This window comes from Anolis sagrei, chromosome 2 (assembly GCF_037176765.1).
Source record: "Anolis sagrei isolate rAnoSag1 chromosome 2, rAnoSag1.mat, whole genome shotgun sequence".
NCBI lineage: Eukaryota > Metazoa > Chordata > Lepidosauria > Squamata > Dactyloidae > Anolis > Anolis sagrei.
The window spans coordinates 79,205,928-79,224,365 of NC_090022.1; the positions used below are offsets into that span (position 1 = coordinate 79,205,928).

Here is an 18,438-nt window from a genome sequence, read left to right on the forward strand (position 1 = left end):
AAATAAACTACAGGTGGTAGAACTTGGTTCAAACACCAGCAAGGCAAATATTCTCTTCTGACATTACGCAGAAGCTGGAAATGTAATATCACAAATGATTTCATAAGAAAAGGATGTGCAGATGTGATTTAGCTCATTGCTACTTCAAAACATCATTACATATAGGCAGATGTGTAGAAATTGCAACAGTAACAACAATAATTGTTGTTGAACAAAGAAAGGAAAATGTATAAGTCATTCTCATTTTTATTCTTTTTATGCTTCTATGTAATGGATGAGCTGCTGGTGAATTTGAAATAATTTTTAATGGTAATTTGAGATAAAATGACTATATACAAAGAATAAGATTTCAGTACTGCTAAGTGATATGTGTAGGAGGGAATTTGAGGTGGTGTAAAACTGTTTGTTTATCTTTAACTTTTTCGTGATAATCTGCCCCAGTGAGATTCCCGCTTCTGTGTAATTAGTAAAGAAGGATACAGGAGTTCTGCCCTCCTTTGCATCTGCTCACAGAACTTAAAGGACTTTACTAACAACTTACCTTTAACAAGATGGCAGCAAAGGTTAAGTGTTGCAAATGCAGAGCTCACTCTGGCAAAAACATATGCCCTTGCACAGCGGTGTTCCCTGTATGAGGCTGCTTGCCATTTTTATTGGACCTCAGTAAATTGTTTGTTGCAAATTTCAGCAGTAAAACTTTCCCTTTAGGATTGCCAGTGACTGAACTAGCTATGGTAGCTATTCCTTGAACAACAGTTTGATCTACAGCAGTTAGCAGCTGAACAGAGATTTGGGCTGATTTCTGTAACCCAACTCTGAAAAACAGAATGGAATCAGATCACACTGGTGCACTCTCGTCCATTGTTAATTCTCCTCAACTTTCATTTGTTGCACAATCCAATTTCCACAAATGTATGCATACAGTATATGTATTTTCGTCCACTTTTAGACTGCCTAAACACATCCTCTGTATATGGGGAAAAAGGAAATATTTCTTCTGGATCATTCATAGATTTCTGTTCTGGTTGCTATCTATATTTTCTCTTTCTATGTGGTATTGCAGTGGGAAGAGGAAGGGAAGGCTGCACCTGACTAAACGATCCCTTCCTGATATGTACTTACACATCTATAAGTTCTGCTGACTTGAAATTAGCAAATTATTTTAGCCTTCAAAATATGGGAACATTGAAAAAGAGTGTTCTATCATGTGAGAATTTAGAAATAAAGTCTTATTTCAGATGTTATGTGGTGACAAACTTAGATTTTGCCATGCAGAATACATTTGACATGGAAATAGTCCCTGGGAAGTTTACATGTGAAATTGTCATGTTTGGAATCATGTGACAGCCACATGTGCAGGTAATACTTTTAGGCATTCCTTTAAAATATTGTTAGGATGGCAAGCAAATGAAGGTTTCTAATATTAATGTGGGAAAACACGCAGGGAAGAAAATTATGTTTAATTCATTTATTCTGCTCTGCAGTCCTTCCCCAGGACCTGCCCTCAATTTCTATTTTTAGTTTGTCTAGAGCCATGGTTCCCAACCTGTGGTCCGTGGACCACCAGTGGTCCACAAGAATGAAAATATGGCCTGTGGCCTCATCATCACTACACCATTGCCTCAAAACCATGCGGCAATGAGAGCGACTAGTCTCACGAAACCCTCGTATAGTGCCGAGGCAACTGGGATGTTGGGAGGGGAGAGGCTGACTACCCACAAAAGATTACTACGACCACATCAGCTCTAGATTATTAAATATGTTTTTATGTGGGCGAGCAGATGGTGACTACTGGATGGCATATGTTCTGTATCATAAACTAGAGCTGATGTGGTCTATCCAATACAATTTTCTGAATCAGCATTCCAAATACCCAAACTTTTTTTTTTTGTCGTGTCAGGAGTGTCCTGTTGTGAGAGAATTGGCCGTCTGCAAGGACGTTGCCCAGGGGACGCCCGGATGATTTTGATGTTTTATCATCCTTGTGGGAGGCTTCTCTCATGTCCCCACATGAGGAGCTGGAGCTGATAGAGGGAGTTCATCCACCTCTCCCTGGATTCGAACCTGCGACCTGTTGGTCTTCAGTCCTGCCGGCACACGGCTTTAACCCACTGCGCCACCGGGGGCTCCAATAACCAAACTGAATGCAAAGTTGACCAAAAACTGATTTGTAACCCTTTTGGTACTAATGTTGGAGAGTGGTCCCTGGACCCTGGTCAAAGTGGTCCCTGGTCAAGTGGTGTCTGGCAAGTGATCCCTAGTCAAAAAAAAGGGAACCACTGTTCTAATGCAACTCATCAAAGTAACAGATTTAAACAATAAAGAGCACAAAGTACTTAAGAAAAATGCTGGTAAATAGGTAATTCAGAAAAATCACAGCTGTTTGGCTCATGTACCTGCCTGCAATGCTAGTTTTGGCATCAAGGGCCCCCTGGTATACCAAAAATCACCATCACCCTATAGAATGCAATACAGGTAGAGACAACACTCCCAACTCCCCCGTGCTTCTCCAGCCTTCAGGAGACGTCCATCCCTGGACTACAGCATTGCTATATTTATCCTTTACTTTATTCATTTCACTTAGGTGAAGTCATTTGTCACTCCAAGAATGTACTAGAGTTAAGCACTGTTTTGTGTTATAAGATGTGGGAATCACTTTCCGTATATATTCCTTTGAAAATTCATGTTGTCAAATGCAAATGTTATTCCTTTAAAGAAAGGTAGGATGGAGGGCAGAGGGGAGAGAAGTGAGGAATGAGTATATAAAGGTGGATGAGGAGGGAGATGTAAGTGACTGATGAGAAAGTTCTATTTCTGTCAAAGTGGTCCCTGGCCAAAAAAAGGCTGGGGACCACTGGTCTAGAGCCAGGTGTAACTGGTAGACTTGGGAAGAGGAAGGGGAAAAGAGTTGTAAGGGGTAACAGTTCCTTACACCTCCTAATTATCCTTCCAAATGCCACATTGTTTTCAGCTAGCAAACATATGTTTGACAGCTGAACACAGTCTTCCAGACTGATTGGGTTGCATCACTCCTAGCCCTGCGTGCAGAGTACACCAGAATGTACATGTATACCTAAAAGCATTGTCCTAAATTCAGAGTTTTGTTGCTGCTGTTATGTATCTTCTGGTAAACTCTGGTGACTCTATCATAGAGTTTTCTTTTATTCAGGTTTGCCATTGAACCTTCTAAGGCTGATAGAGTTTGTAACCTGCTTAACGTCACCTAGTGGTTTTCTTTGGTTGAGTATGGATTTGAACTCTAGTCTTCCAGACAGCTAATGACACTGGAGGGAAAGATATTAGAGGCAAAGATTAAGTACTTTGTCCACATCATGAGAAGGCAGGAAAGCTTGGAGAAGACAATGATGCTGAGGAAAATGGAAGGAAAAAGGAGGAGGGGCTGACCAAGGGCAAGATGGATGGATGTTATCCTTGAAGTGCTTGGCTTGACATTGAAGGAACTGGCCACAGCGAACAGGGAGCTCTGGCATGGGCTGGTCCATGAGGTCACAAAGAGTCGGAAGCGACCGAATGAATAAATAACAACAATATGACGCTGCATGCTGGCTATTAGATCCAATAGTTACTCTCATTAAACCAGTAGGGATGCAAAACAGATAATCTCCATTGATTCTGTGGGTATACTCAGGTTGGAACAGCAACTGGATTTAGGCCATACTGCATACAGCACACCAGTATCTTGCCAAAGAATATCAGACAGCGGGGTGTCTGCCTGTTTTATCATCTTGTTTTCTAGAACTTGTTTATTTACGTTTATAGGAATTTACCTTCCTTTAATTTGTTAGCACAGTTAACTAGGCTGGAGTTTTACAGAGCACGGTGTGAATCAGGTTCTGTACTCATGTGGTAGCTAGTTAAGTGCACAGCCATGCTTTTTGAATTAAAAATATATTAACTTTTTCATTTTATGAATAGGCCCCATAGTGTTCTGACTGAGCCTTCCTGTGTGTGTGTGTTTTTTAAAGTGCTATTAAGTTTATGTTTTATTCTGAATTGAAAAGAACATTGTGGTTGTCTTGACTACTAAAAAAGCCAATCCTACATACTGCTCAAAAGATGTGCATAATGCATTGGTTAAAACAGGAGAGAGAAGGAGAGAGAGAGATGAGCAAAGCTTTCTCTGCTTGGCTTCTGGGGCACTCCAATAACAAATCTTGAGCCACTTTTTGCAAGAATGCCGTCTGTTAAGCAAAGCTAACTGTCTTGCCACATAGTTATGCATTCATGTACTGTGGCGGTGATCATTTTTCTCCAGGCACATTCACTTTGCAGCTTTAAAAAAAGAAATAAAATAAAATCCCCTTGTCTTTTCTTTCCAGGCGATAGTATATGAAGGCCAAGACAAGAACCCAGAAATGTGCAGAGTTTTGCTCACCCATGAAATCATGTGCAGGTAAGAAAGATTCTGTCACCATTTAATTAGCTGAGAGAAAATGAATTTCTGCTTCGCAAACTAGGTTGAATCTGTAGCTATTTTGGGACTTAAAATATAGCTTTTGTTGCCTTCAACAAGCCCAAAATAACACAGATCTATGTGTCTAATTAGAAGCAAAGTCACAGTTGTCGTACCCATTTTCAATTATCTGTTAGAGCTCAATCCTGAATGGTATGCAAGAGGTTTTCATTTAGACACTGGGCCTTAATAGGCACAGAAAATATCTCTTTTTCCAGACACACACATACACACCATCTAAATTGCAGACTTCCAAGACCTAGTAATTATCCAGAAGTATCTCCAGCAGTAAAATCGCATTAAAACTTTGAGTTCACAGTGGACTTTCATTCAGCTGGACTGAAATATAGGCAAGATTGCCATCTTTACACTTTATATGTATTCTAAGCTCTGACATGCAATCTGGGCGGGTTGTGAAGGGAGCAAGCAGCCTAAAAGGGGAACATGGTCTGTGGTCAAGGCGATGATATCTTTAATGCAGACATAAAGCCTGGATGCCGCAAAGACTTATATGCACGGGTATAACATACTTTCTTTCTTTCAATGGTACCATTCATAATACAAATGTACACCCATTTTTGAAGCCTTGGATAAGAAGTATACATTGGCTCTGCACAAGGTTTGTTCTTGTTTGGAACCCTTTCTGTTTATCTTTTTAGTCAAAATGGGCTTCCTGAAAGTATAAAAACTGAAGAGCAACTACTACTCTAAGAGGGGCTATTTTGGAAACATTACTCTTTTTGTTCTGTCAAAGACTGCACCAGGGTTGTTAAATTTTGAATTGATCCTTTTTGTTTTCCCTTTGCAGCAGTTTAATCAGCAGCAAGTGAAAATGTTTACATCCATCCCCTCAAAAACTTCACCCACCGATAATTTCTGCAGGGATAGTATCTATTCAGAGGGTATTCTTGACCATTTGATAAATGGGTATTTCTTGACCATTCGATAAAGCTCAGTCAGCTTTCCCCAACACTGCTTGCTCCATATGTGTCAAATTACAGCTCCCATTATCCATTCTGGCTGGGAATTGTAATCCAATATAACCGAAGGGTAGAGGGTAAGGAAGGACTACCCAAGATCATATGAGAAACTCTCAGTAAAGTAATTGAAACAAAGACTAATAGTTGTTGCCTAAGCAACATGATAAAGTTCATAAGCATTTTTGTGTGTAACAGGGATATATGCATACATTGAAACTCCAGTGTAAAGGAAAACCTCCAGATGACTAGTGTGGGGAAAGTGTAACACCTGCCACCCTTCCAGAGAGAGAGACAGTAAGGCATGGACCTAATTTAGAATATATATATATATAGAGAGAGAGAGAGAGAGAGAGGGAGGTATAAGTATAGGTATAGGTAAAAGGTTTTCCCCTGACATTAAGTCCAGTTGTGTCTGAGTCTGGGGTTGGTGCTCATCTCCATTTCTAATCCGAAGAGTAGGCATTGTCCATAGACACTTTCAAGGTCATGTGGCAGGCATGACTGCATGGAGTCACACACATACGCACACACATACACACACATATTCTAAATCTAAATGAGGTCTATGTGAGAATTGGAGGTCCAACAGAAAAAAGTGGGCTTGTCAGTGCTGATTTATTAACTATACCTAAGAGTTCTTATAATTATTCACTTGGAAATAAGTGACACCTCTGTTTCTACCAGATTCTATCCTGAATCCAGTGTTTGTTTGTTTTTTTACATCTTAAGAATAACTTGGGCAGAGAAGGAGAAGCAGAGTTTATCTATATCTGCAGATAACTGAGGTGTCACCCATGTCTTCAAACTAAGAAGGGAATCCAGTTCTGTAGAAGACAGAAACGGGTTTCAGGATGATATTGGCAGAATGGGGAAAAAACTGAAAAGCAGCTAAATTGACTGATGATGATTATGTGGATCTGTTATGTTACTTCTTAAGATTTAGAACAGAGGAGGTAGACACCCTGCTCAAAATCCATGTAATGGATACACTTTAGAAAAAAAATCTGTTTCATGTAAGCTGTTGTGCATGAAATGGGATGGAATCCATAAAAGTTAATGCCAAATAAAACTTATTGGTCTTTAAGAGCCCACAAGAATTGTATTAAAACCAAAGGAACTTAAAATCTAAGTAGCACTGATTGGTGAGGTTATTTTGATGTTCTTAATTTTCTCTTATTAATTTTCTCTATATCAGAGAACCGTCTTTATTCCAGAGAAAGGGAGAAAGGGGAAGAGAAAGAAAAGTGGGGGAGGAAGGGAAGAGGAAGAGAAGGAAGGAAGGAAGGAGAGAATGAAAGAAAAAAGGGAAGGAAGGAGAGAAAGAAAGGAGGAGAGAAAGAAGGAGGGAAGTTTGGCCACAGCAACACGTGGCAGCTACAACTAGTTTAAAATATCCGTATATGTTTCAGTGGTAGCCTGTTCTTGTTGTTGTTAGCATTTATTTTATGCCTTCTAATTATACTGGACTTTGAAAGGAACAGGTGCCGAATCCCCAGGGGTTTACAATTTAAAAAGACAACAGAGAAAGGGAGTAGGAGTGATAGTTATGGGAAGACAGGGAAAGAATGCATAATTATTTCATTTACTTATATTTTCACAATATTAGTGCCAATATTTTTCTACCTGGAAACAACACTCAGAATGCATTTGGTACAATATACATAATTTCTTTTTATATCATCCTCAGTATTCAAAGGATATTTTAAAAATAATAATTCTCCTTTACCTATCTGTAAAGCCAAAAATGGGAGACTGCTCCCAGTTTTATCTTGAAAAAAGATATGAAAATATTTTGGGATTCAGCTGGGTATTTATCGATGATGTATCAAACTGCCTGATCTTATTACGCAAATCTGTGATCAACTGTACCAATGCAACAGACAATAGGAAAAAGCCTATTGTGTTCACAAGGATGGGAGGAATCGTTCCTGATTTCATTGCCACTTACTTTCCTGCCCATTGTAAGCACAAGTTGGGATGTGCTGAATCTGCACCAGGGGTTCAAATGCAGCCTCAATTATAAGCATAAAATTAGAGTCTGTTCCCCATTAATCAGCCCAGCTAATTGCTATTCACTACCATTAGCCATATGGTGTGAAAGACAGCTTGCTCTCTCTAAGATGGAATTTCTTCATTCCAGACATGAAATAGTGAAGGCTTGTGCTTCAAAATAGCTTGTTTTAGATATTTAATTCCCAAACAACTTCTAGCAATGCTTTCGATCAAGGATAACAGCACAATAAAACTTTGAGTTCATGTCACCAAATCAGAATATTTACAGGATGGAGGAAACTGTGGAGTGGAGGAGACAAAGAAATGAGATTTTAGAGGAGAAATCCTGGATGAGTAGGGATGAGAAATAGCAAAGATGAATTAGGGTTTTAGGCAGATGTTCGATTATTTCACAAATTTCAAAGTATGTTGAAGAGATCAATTTTTTTTGAGAGAGAGATAGAGGGAGTAGAAAGTGCCAAGGACAACCATCCATGCTGCTATGTTTTTTTTTGAGGGGATTATAATTCATATTATGAAAAAGTCTTCCAAAACCTTTTGTGGGTATCCATTCTACCAGCAAAAACAACAATCTCAGTTCTAAAAGAACAAGACTCCTTCTCATGACTGTCAAAAGAATGGAAACCAGTATTGAAAATCTGAGGGTTTTTTTTGAGGCGGGGTCAGTTTGAACCTTGACAGCAGAACCTTGACTTCAGGGCTTCTCACCTAAGGAATGAATGTGCTTTTGGTCACCCAAGTGGTAAGGGTAGTACTTTTTCCCAGGTCTGATTCACTGCGGTCACTATGTTCTTTTCCCGCTCTGTATTGCTAATCATTGCCACCTCAAGGCATGCATGGTCTTTCATCTTGTAGCCTAATAAATCTGCAGTTGCCCACAGAACCTCATTCTTAAAAGCTCTTTTAAACAATCATATGCTAATCACATCTAATTTATGCACTCATCTTGGAGAGCAGGTGAGGCCATGTATTTAATTGCACTGTTTATTTTTTGTAAGTGCTGTTTTTAGTTTTTGGATCTTAAAAAATCTGTTACATAGCGGCACACATATGAGTGAAAAAAGTAGGACAAGGGGATGTGAAATGTCTTACATGCTTGAAGGGCAGTCCCCAGATTCTGGTATCTCTTCAAATTATTTTTTACAGAGCAGAGAGAAATATATTACTGCTTCATATGCTAATTGGTGTTTATTGGAAGAAATGGAAACAATGACCAACTGGGCAGAGTTGTAGATTCCAGTCTTACCTCATCAGTGAAATGTTTCAAGACTTTGGTAGCTCTGAGTTTTTGCCCTTTAAAAGATGTATTTAAAAAAAATAGTTTTCATAAAACCAATTAATTGTTATGACTTAAAAAAATTATCCTGTGCTAAGTGTTATTTATTATTTTATTACCAGTGCTGATGGGTCAGTCTATTTTATTCACTGCTTTGTTGAACAGCATAAGAAAACTCACCCCAGCGTATGAAAAACTTTGTCACTCTCTCTGGAGTATTATTTGTGTGGTGTGCCACTTCTGGTGCTTCATGGTGTTGACTTTCTTCTACTCTTCTATTGTGTGTCCATAGAAATTTAGTGTGAAGTTAGTATAGAGGGAAGGGATGGATTTTCACAATATTGCTATCAAATCTTGGTAGTTTCCACAACTCTTCCCCATTTCAGTGGAAGCATGGAAGGGCACAAATATGCTGTCACCAACTTAGTTTTATGTGTATCTGCATTAGGACCAACTTGATATATTCAATATTTTACCATATGGAGCAGATGCTGTCATAATAACATTTGTGGAGTTGATGTATGTGCAGTGTTGATCCAAGTCACTTTTCTGCCCCAAGCAGAGTCCAGATTGTGGCCTCTTTGAGCTGAGTTTTAGAAGTCTCTACTGTTGTAGTTTGCTCACATTCATGATCACCTCAAGCAGGCTGTGTCATTCTGCTATATTGAAGGCAAATGAGCAGGAAACTAATGCATGGATGTTTTGGCGGGCGATGTGTATGGAATGGATAGGTAGACATCTCCACATGATTGGGTGCTGTTGTGAAGCATCTTATTCATACAATACTCTCTCCGTATGAACATGGGAATCAGATACACTCCTGGTGGGATAGATCTGAACATATAAGGCATTATTCTATTTATATATTAGGGTTATATATGTGGGGAAATACAAGTCACTCACAAGGTCATGTGGAAGCTATTGAGAATGGTTGAGTCTATGAATAACTTCTAATATCCCTCACCTCTGTCTTCAGTTAGTTACATAATCACTAAACAGAGTGACGAAGCTACCCAAAGCTTTTTTTTTGGGACTTTCTAAGTGTGTACAATGAATATGCCAGGAATATGGCAGGAAAAATTGGATTGACTCTTTCCTGATTTACATGTACTTTTTAGAATAGTGAGATTCTCATCAAAGCTAAAACTGTTCTATTAGATATATTCATGATTTAGTATTGAAGTCTGACCTCAACCCCCCCCCCCCCCCCCGCCCCAACGTGAGGAAGATGAACTACATAGAAGACCACAAAGGCTTCTATGTAGTTTATCTTCCTCAGGAATTATCAATGTGCTGAATGATCAAGCACTAAGAAATATTAAGACAGCTATCGTCATTGAGCTCTCCCAGGAATAATAAAGTCTGCCTGCAATGTATTCTATGCTTGGAAGTAAGCTCCACTGAACACACTGTAACAGAACATTGTACTTCTAAGGATGTTTCAGTGATAATGACAGGGAAAAAAATTGCCCTCCCCATGAAAGTACCTGTAGGTAGGCAAAATTACAATGTATATCTCCCTCACCTTGAAGAAACATTTGGTGCTCCAGATATTCTGGCTTTCATTACCGACCCTGTCCATCAATTTCTTGCCCTCATCCCCATTTTCTATACATATCTCCTTTCTGGTATAGGCCATTAAGTCAACTCTGACTTAGGATGACCACATTGTAGGACTTTCATGACAAATTTTATTCAGAGGAGGCTTGCCATTGCCTTATTGTAAGGAATTCCAGAATCATATTCAACATCCAAACAAAGTCATCACTCAGAGAGATTCAAGTAAGCATGTGTAATGTAGGTGCCCATACTACATGAAAAGTCTTTTAAGAGGAAGTTACTATCTCTTTTAAAGCACCATGTAGCTATAACAAAGATTGTCAAAACAGAGGACACATGTCATGAATTAATTGAAGAATCTGTATATAACATATTTACTTGAGTCTAATGCTCACCTTTTTGGCTGAATTATATTGTCAAAATTGAGGTGTACATTAGTTTTGATGGAACATTAGAATCATGCACATAATCCCAACTGCATGAAAAAGGCTGGAGGCCAGACAGGGAGATGGGGGTGATGTCAAGAGGCTGTTCTTGGTGACGGCAGCAGCCTCATGGCTCCATGGCACCTAGAGAAGGAGGAGGGGTGCCTTGCTAGTTACCCAGTCATTCCTGCCACTTAGTCATGGATCCTGCTTCCCGGTGTCCCTAGAGGTCTCTCGCCCCATGCCCCAGTCCCATGCGATTCCCAACTGGCCTCAATCATGAGACCCCATGAATAGGGCCAGTTGGGGATGGTGTGAGGCCTCTGTCTAATGGAAGGGTGTGGCTTACCAAATAGCCTCATTCATGCTACTTGTTTCCCTGACATGCTATGCCCACATTACATTAGAGAGAGATCCATTTTTTGTAACGCACACTTTCAAAACTTAGACACACATTACGTTTGATGGCACATTATATTCTAGTAAATCTGGTAGTTATATACCAGAAATTTCTGAAGGAAAAGGAGGATACTTTCTTCTTTTGGTTATTCATTCACATGCCACATTGGGTGCCATTTTAGCCTAGGATTTTCTTTTTGAGTGTGCGGGGAAATAGGGTATCAATGGGATAGGAAAAATGCTTTCGTCCATTCTTCATCTTAGCCAGAGTTTGACTGGGTAGAATGTTAACCTTCTCATGGAAGTGAACATGATCACCTGCTAATTGCTGCAGATCAAACAACTGTTGAAGGGGTTGGTTCAGAAGCAGGCAGCCCTGAAAGTGAAGGGAAAATTCCTCTTTTAAGATGACACTCATAGCACCTGTTTTTTTTCTTTTTAGAAGAACTTGTATTACAAATTGTTGTTTTAATCTGCTGCCCAAATTAACTGGGAACTTGGCTTAAATTGAGCCAAAGTTTTCTAAGTAATGTAACTGATCAGTTAGTTGCCAGTGATTTCCCTGGTCCCTACTGACTTCCGTGTAGATAGATATGTAGATTCTTAAATAAAGTTATATATCCAACTATAGAAATTATACATTTAAGAATTAGCAATGCATTAATTCTACATAGAGGAAGTAGTTGTACCTTTCTGGAAAAATGTGGTAGATCAAAAAGAGGCCAAGGGGTAAAAGTAGTTGCCCCATTTTACCTTTCTAAGTTAGCAACTAAAAGAAGGAGGTTTGACTTAAGGCCAACTTATCACTATTTTGTAGACATATAATTGTAATTTATGTTTACTCTGAAATCAATCTCACTATGTTGGTTCAAGCTGCTTCCTTGATAAATTTGGTTAAGATTGTAGGTCTACATCAAATTGTTATTCCCAACTAGATGGACCCATTGAGTCAATTGCAAAATGTTAAGCCGGTTCTTAAGAAAATCCCACAAATTCTGCAGGTCTACTCTCCTTTAGGCTAACAATTTCATTTATGCCCAAGAAAAATGAGCAGAAGCTATATTTTTTTTTAAAAAAAACCCTAATTTAATAAATAAAGACACTTGATGACAGCTGTAGGCATGGGTAGAGAAACGTTAAGCTTTGAATGGATAGTGATGCTATGGCACAAGAACTTTTATGAAGAAGTTAGATATGTTTGTTTGTGATGTGAATACAGTTTTAGCACTTGAAGTAAAGGTGGGGAGTACTTTTTGCTTGTCATGGTTTATAATCTGTAACAAATAAATAGGGTTATCAGATATCAGCATGAGGGTCCCCCGGTGGTGCAGTGGGTTAGAGCACTGAGATGCTGAACTTGGTGACCGAAAGGTCACTGGTTGGAATCCAGGGAGTAGTGTGAGCTCCTCCTGTTAGCCCCAGCTGCTGTCAACCTAGCAGTTTGAAAACATGCAAATGTGAGTAGATTAATAGGTACCACACCGGCGGGAAGGTAACGACACTCCATGCAGTCATGCTGGCTACATGACCTTGGAGGTGTCTATGGACAATGCCGGTTCTTCAGCTTAGAAATTGAGATGAGCACCAACCCCCAGAGTTGGTCACGACTAGACTTAATGTTAAGGGGAAACTCTTTACCTTTAATCTCAGCACCTGGCCTTGAGTCTCCAGTTTGTAGTAATCTCCCAGACAGGATCTGAGAGTGCAGATTATTTAGTTTGGTGGACTTATTTCTGGGCAAATGGAAAGGGCTATGTGCAAATCTCAAGTTTAACTAGCAAATTGCAAGGCTTCATTCATTTCTTGCTTCAACTTGCAAAGGCTCTTAAAGGGGTGTGTGTTTTTACTTAGCTTACAGCCTCCCTCCCAGTTGTTATGATGCCAGAACTAAACTTCCACTTTGTTCTGCATCGGGGGTTTTTGTGTGCTAGAAGTTAGTAGCTATATTAAATAATTTTTGTCTCATAAGTGTTAGAGAAGAAGTAATCGCTTAAATCTTGATCTAGGATTTCTATCTCAATTTCAGAACAGGAAAATATATATTTCTCTCTCTGTCTCTGAAACTATGTTTGCATGGCAAGTTGTGAATAACTGTGGTTAGTACTTAACGAAAAATATGTAGCGGCATCACCAGAGGTGATCTTTAGGGCCTAAAGAAACCCTAAACAGCCAGAGCTAAGTGTAAAAGTAAAAATCACCACTCAGGGCCATGCTGTAATTCGTCTGCAAGTGTATTATTTCAAATAGGCTTCAAGCAACAGAAAAATAATGGGACTGCTTTTAAATAATGCAATTTCTAATGCATTAGAAGTATGCATTTAAGATATCTATGTGTTTTGCTTACTTTCTGGATTTTGAGCTTTTCTTACACCTTGCAATCCCACCAAACAAACAGCATGCAATCATTAGGTTTAGAAATATGTATGTGTATTCATACACAACACAATCATTTTTTAAAAAGTACACTTGGATGTTCAGGATTTAAACAACATGATGGAGCTAGAGCACTGAAAGCATCTATTCTCCATAGGAGAATAGTATCTGATGTTACAAACTATTTGAAGGGTAATTGGCAAAAGTTGTCAAGAAATATAGCATTATTATCACTAACAGAAGGCTAACCTGTTTTTTACACATCTACAGTAGTTGCTGTTGCTTCCCAGCTGTACAAGAAGTTAAATCTAGTAATTAACCTGCATCTGACCTGCCATATTCAACTGATTTCCAGGCAGGAACAGAGTGGTAACTTTAGCCATCAATGTGAACCCCTCTGTCTTTGTAATTATGATTTTGGAGTATAACGGTTGCACTAAATCCTCTTCCTTTCACCCTGTAGCCGCTGTTGTGACAAGAAAAGCTGTGGCAACAGAAATGAGACTCCCTCAGATCCAGTGATAATTGACAGGTAAGGGCTGTTATCCTCTTTCCTTGAATTTATGTCATATTTATTTATTTATTTATTTATTTGGTGCCATTCATTATAGTCAAACACCTACCTTGTGTTGTTAATGGGCAAAAGAGCAATGTGCATCTGTGGGTGTAATTTTGTCGTTTGTATGAAATTAGTAATACTGTGCATTTTTTTATTATTATGGAAAGGCTGTATGGGACTGTAACAACTGCAAGAGGAGGCTCCATAGAGTCTCTGATTCATGTTCCTAAAGGGGATATATTTCTCTGCGCCTTTCTGTGCTTGATCTGCATGCTGTGCTGGAGAAGTGTCAAGAATATAAAATAATAGTTTGTGATTTATGAAATGTGGTTGGGTATTTATAAATATTTAACTTTTTGCTTTGAAAAATGTTTGAATCATTATCACTTTTTAGCTACAGTAGTTCCCATGAATGCAATTCATCTAAATTGTAAGCTTTGATTCATTTTATTGACGCTTTGAGAGATCAGCAAACTAAAGATTCCTCTTCCCTTAATGCTTTTCCCGGTTTCCAGACTGTTTTCTTTGGTTTGAGTGCAATTTTGATTGTATTGTCAGTTGATTAGTTCATTTTGCCTGTCTTAATTATTTTGGTTTCTAAACAGATCCAAATGATAGTATGTATCTGACATGCCTGAATAAATCACTATGAAACAATACATTCACGGGCATGACAATTTCTACTCAAGGCTTGCAAACTAGGTAACATTGTAGCCAAATAGTCATTTTTACATTTTAATTATTGAAACTCATCTGATGATGCTGTATTACTCTGTCCCCTTCCACACAGATGAATAAAATTCCACATTTTCTTCTTTGAACCTAAATATATGGCAGTGTGGACTCAGATAACCAAGTTCAAAGCAGATATTGTGGAATTTTCTGCCTTGATATTCTGGGTTATATGGCTGTGTGGAAGGGCCCTCAGTGAGAATTAAGTGACCACACAAGGTTGATGTCTATTCCCAGATAAAAGGAGTTCTATATTGGTATTGAACTGAAGTCACTCGCTTTCTTTCTTGTCTAAGTAAATGTTAACCAAATTAAGTTCAGAGCATTTTTCTTTGTGAGATTGTATAGAAATTAGAAAGTGTAAGATGTGGTGAAGGAATGAGGTAGCATTCAGTGATGTAGTGACTAGATAAAAGGAACTGATTCGCAATTGAATTTATCTCTAATTATAAAGGTAATTACTAGGGAGTAAGCCTCGTACTGATGAAATGGACTTAGTTTTTTTTAAAAAAAACAAAAAACTAAATACACATACTAATAGAGTGTCATATCTCTGGCATGATATTTAAAATAGTAGTGTATGTTGTAGCAGCTTCTAGCAGATGTGTCTGCAAAATATTAATGAACTGGCCGAAAATATATGCATTAGGGAATATTCCATACTTGATTAAAGGACAATGTTACATATATGTGAACAAGTCATTAGGAATATTACAAGAGTATATTCAAGTGTATCGTAAGTGATGGAGATTAAAGGTGTTATTTTCAGTTGCATTAAATGCAACCAATCCAGTGAACCCAAGATAACCTTAATATTATTATATTAATATAAAAGTATTAATATTAATATTATATTAATAATTAATAATTAATATTAATATTGTCCAGTGAAACCAAGATAACCTTAATACTAAGTGGATAGTCTCTTTCTCTTTTGGCTGAAACTTTGATCCAGCAACATAAAGCCATAAAGTCTTAGGCATGTTCACAAGGCAAGACATGAAGTCACTTTTTGTCCATTTGGCGGGATTGCCCCTTCTCTCCTCCTCCTCTGGTAGGTGCAGTCAAAGCAGGAAGTTACTAGTTCATCAGATTTTCAATTGTTTTAGTAAGTTATGATCAGCAGTTGCAAGCCAAACTAGGGGACCTTCCACACAGCCATGTATTCCAGAATATTAAGGCAGAACATCCCACAATATCCACTTTGAGCTGGCTTATCTGAGTCCACTCTCGGATAATGTGGGATTTTCTGCCTTGATATTATGGGATATAGGGCTGTGTGGAAGGGCCGTAGGATATCAAACCAACTTCAAAGTCAACTGGTAACCAACTTTTATACTTTGGATGAAGCAGTCAACTATCCTGAAGTAATTGTTTCCTGGATTTATTATTTTGTGTGGGAAGAATTTTTCCTCGCATTTTGTCTTATTAAACAAGATATAGTTCAATATAGTTAAACAAGATATAGTTCAATACATTCAAACTTAGGGCCCTTCCACAAGCCATATTGCCCAGAATATCAAGGCAGATAATCCGCAATATCTGCTTTGAACCGGATTATCTGAGTCCACACTGCCATATCATCCAGTTCAATGTGGATTTTATACAGCTAAATGTAAGGAGCCTAATTCATTTGAACCAGATTTGAAGCTCCCTGAATCCCATTTTTTCCAAAGAAAAAGCTCCTCTTTAGGAGAGATTACTGGTGATTATGGATAATGCTGGGCGTACTGTACTTCAGCTGATACTTTTCACTGGGACAGATTTGAGCTTGGTTTGTAAAATGGTGCTATAATCACTTGATCTGACCGCATAGTTTTAATGTGAACTGGCTAATCTTTTCAAAAAATATCCTTTGGTTTTAAGTTGTGACTTTGAAACAGGAGGTTGATATGACTGCTGTTTGAATAACATTTGATTTTGACCTGTTCTTGTGAGTTGCAGTGGCATAAGAAATTTGACTCAGCAGTGCTGTAATTAGCCTGGCCTGTGTTTTTGAAACAGGATTGGGTTACCTGGATCGCATTAGTGTGGCTTCTATTGTTGCCGCTTAGCATCTGTCCCAGTAGGGTACTTAAAACCTTTTTTCTTGGCCAGGGCTAGTTCAAACGATTTAGGCAAAATATAGTATCTGCTTTGTGCAGTTAGTGGCTCTGGTGATGTTACTAGTGACATTTACTGATTATTTTTTCTCTCGACTTGGCAAAGTATAAAGCGCACTATATGGGGCCTATGTCTTAAACAGAGTACTTTACAAATTTGTTTTAACATTAAAAAGCTGTCATGAGTTGGAACATATGTTGAGTTGCACTCTGCTGTCACTCCTGCATGCATAAAATTGTAAGCTATTATGCCAATTGATATGCAAAACCATATACTTTTAATGCAAGTGATCCTTCATGGGGCATGTTTTGGTGCCTGGGAGGAGGTTTGCAAAGATATTCTCTCATTATTTAACCATAAAATGGGCATGTAAAAATATATTTTAGCAGACTAGGAACACATTTAAATTACATGCATGATTCTATGTAAGGATGATTACCCTTTGCCTACATCTACAGTGTATGGTTTAGGGAACACTTAATAAGGAATTATCCTTATTTGTACCATTAGATGGATATATGACACATGCAGATATATATTATTATAATCTGTCTGAATGTTAGTGGATTGTAACAGTGCCCTTTGAATTGAGGGAATCTAAGACAGATGTTTCAGATGCCCAAAGATATACTGGTGAATGGTGATAGGTACCTTTGTTTGATTGCATTGATCATACAGAAGAATTAGGGGCATATATTACTATCATCACTACTACAGAGCTCTAAAATGTGGTTGTAATTTCTATATTCATTTACAACGTATATATAACATTATATATGATTACTGTATGTGCATATGTGTTGTGTGTGTGTATGAGAGAAGTAATTGCACTGGAGCCGCTATCCTAAATGTCAGATTTTGGCACAATTTAGTACTGCATATGTACTGGAGGGGAATCTAGAAAGTGACATTGAGGGACATTTTCCTTGGAATACAGTTTTGTTTCTGAAGTGGAGTATAAAATTATTATTTAGATAGGCAGTTGACTTTGCAGAATGCAAGATACTGTCTTGTGTCAAGTCCCATATTTGATCCATCTTCCCCATTTTTGTCTGGGCCAGGGCTTCTTAAACTTTTTCCATTTGTGACCCCTTTCTACCTCTGAATTTTTTTCATGATCCCTTATAAAATAAGTATAAAAACCAAACATTTACAAGTCTTGCTAAACAAGCTGATTTTCCTTTTTGTGAAGTAAACCTGAATCATTTTCTGCACATTGTTTGCAGTGGCTCTCTAGGATTCGAACAGCAGTCCTTCCTACTGCTTGAAGAATGTATTTGTCCAAATATAAATTCCAAAATCTTCTACCTAGCATCACTATTCTGGCTAGGGATTCTGGAAGTTGTACCCAATAACATTTCCAAGGTTACTATGAGTTTTCTGTGCTGTGTGGCCATGTTCCAGAAGCATTCTCTCCTGACATTTTGCCTACATCTATGGCAGGCATCCTCAGAGGTTGTGAGGTCTGTTGGAGACTAGTCAAGTAAGGTTTATATATCTGTGAAATGTCCAGAATGGGAGAAACAACTCTTGTCTATTTGAGA

The 18,438-nt window shown here is 38.3% G+C and overlaps 1 protein-coding gene across 5 annotated transcripts in view; it reads left to right on the forward strand.

Moving 5' to 3' along the window:
* Nucleotides 1-18,438, forward strand: part of EBF1 (EBF transcription factor 1) — a 428,098-nt gene that overhangs the window by 19,846 nt on the left and 389,814 nt on the right. For all 5 annotated transcript variants that reach the window (XM_060765565.2, XM_060765563.2, XM_060765560.2 and 2 more), the window contains exons 5-6: nucleotides 4,341-4,414; nucleotides 13,964-14,032. In XM_060765565.2, coding sequence (XP_060621548.1) covers nucleotides 4,341-4,414; nucleotides 13,964-14,032 — 143 coding nt within the window. The remainder of the gene's footprint in view (nucleotides 1-4,340; nucleotides 4,415-13,963; nucleotides 14,033-18,438) is intronic.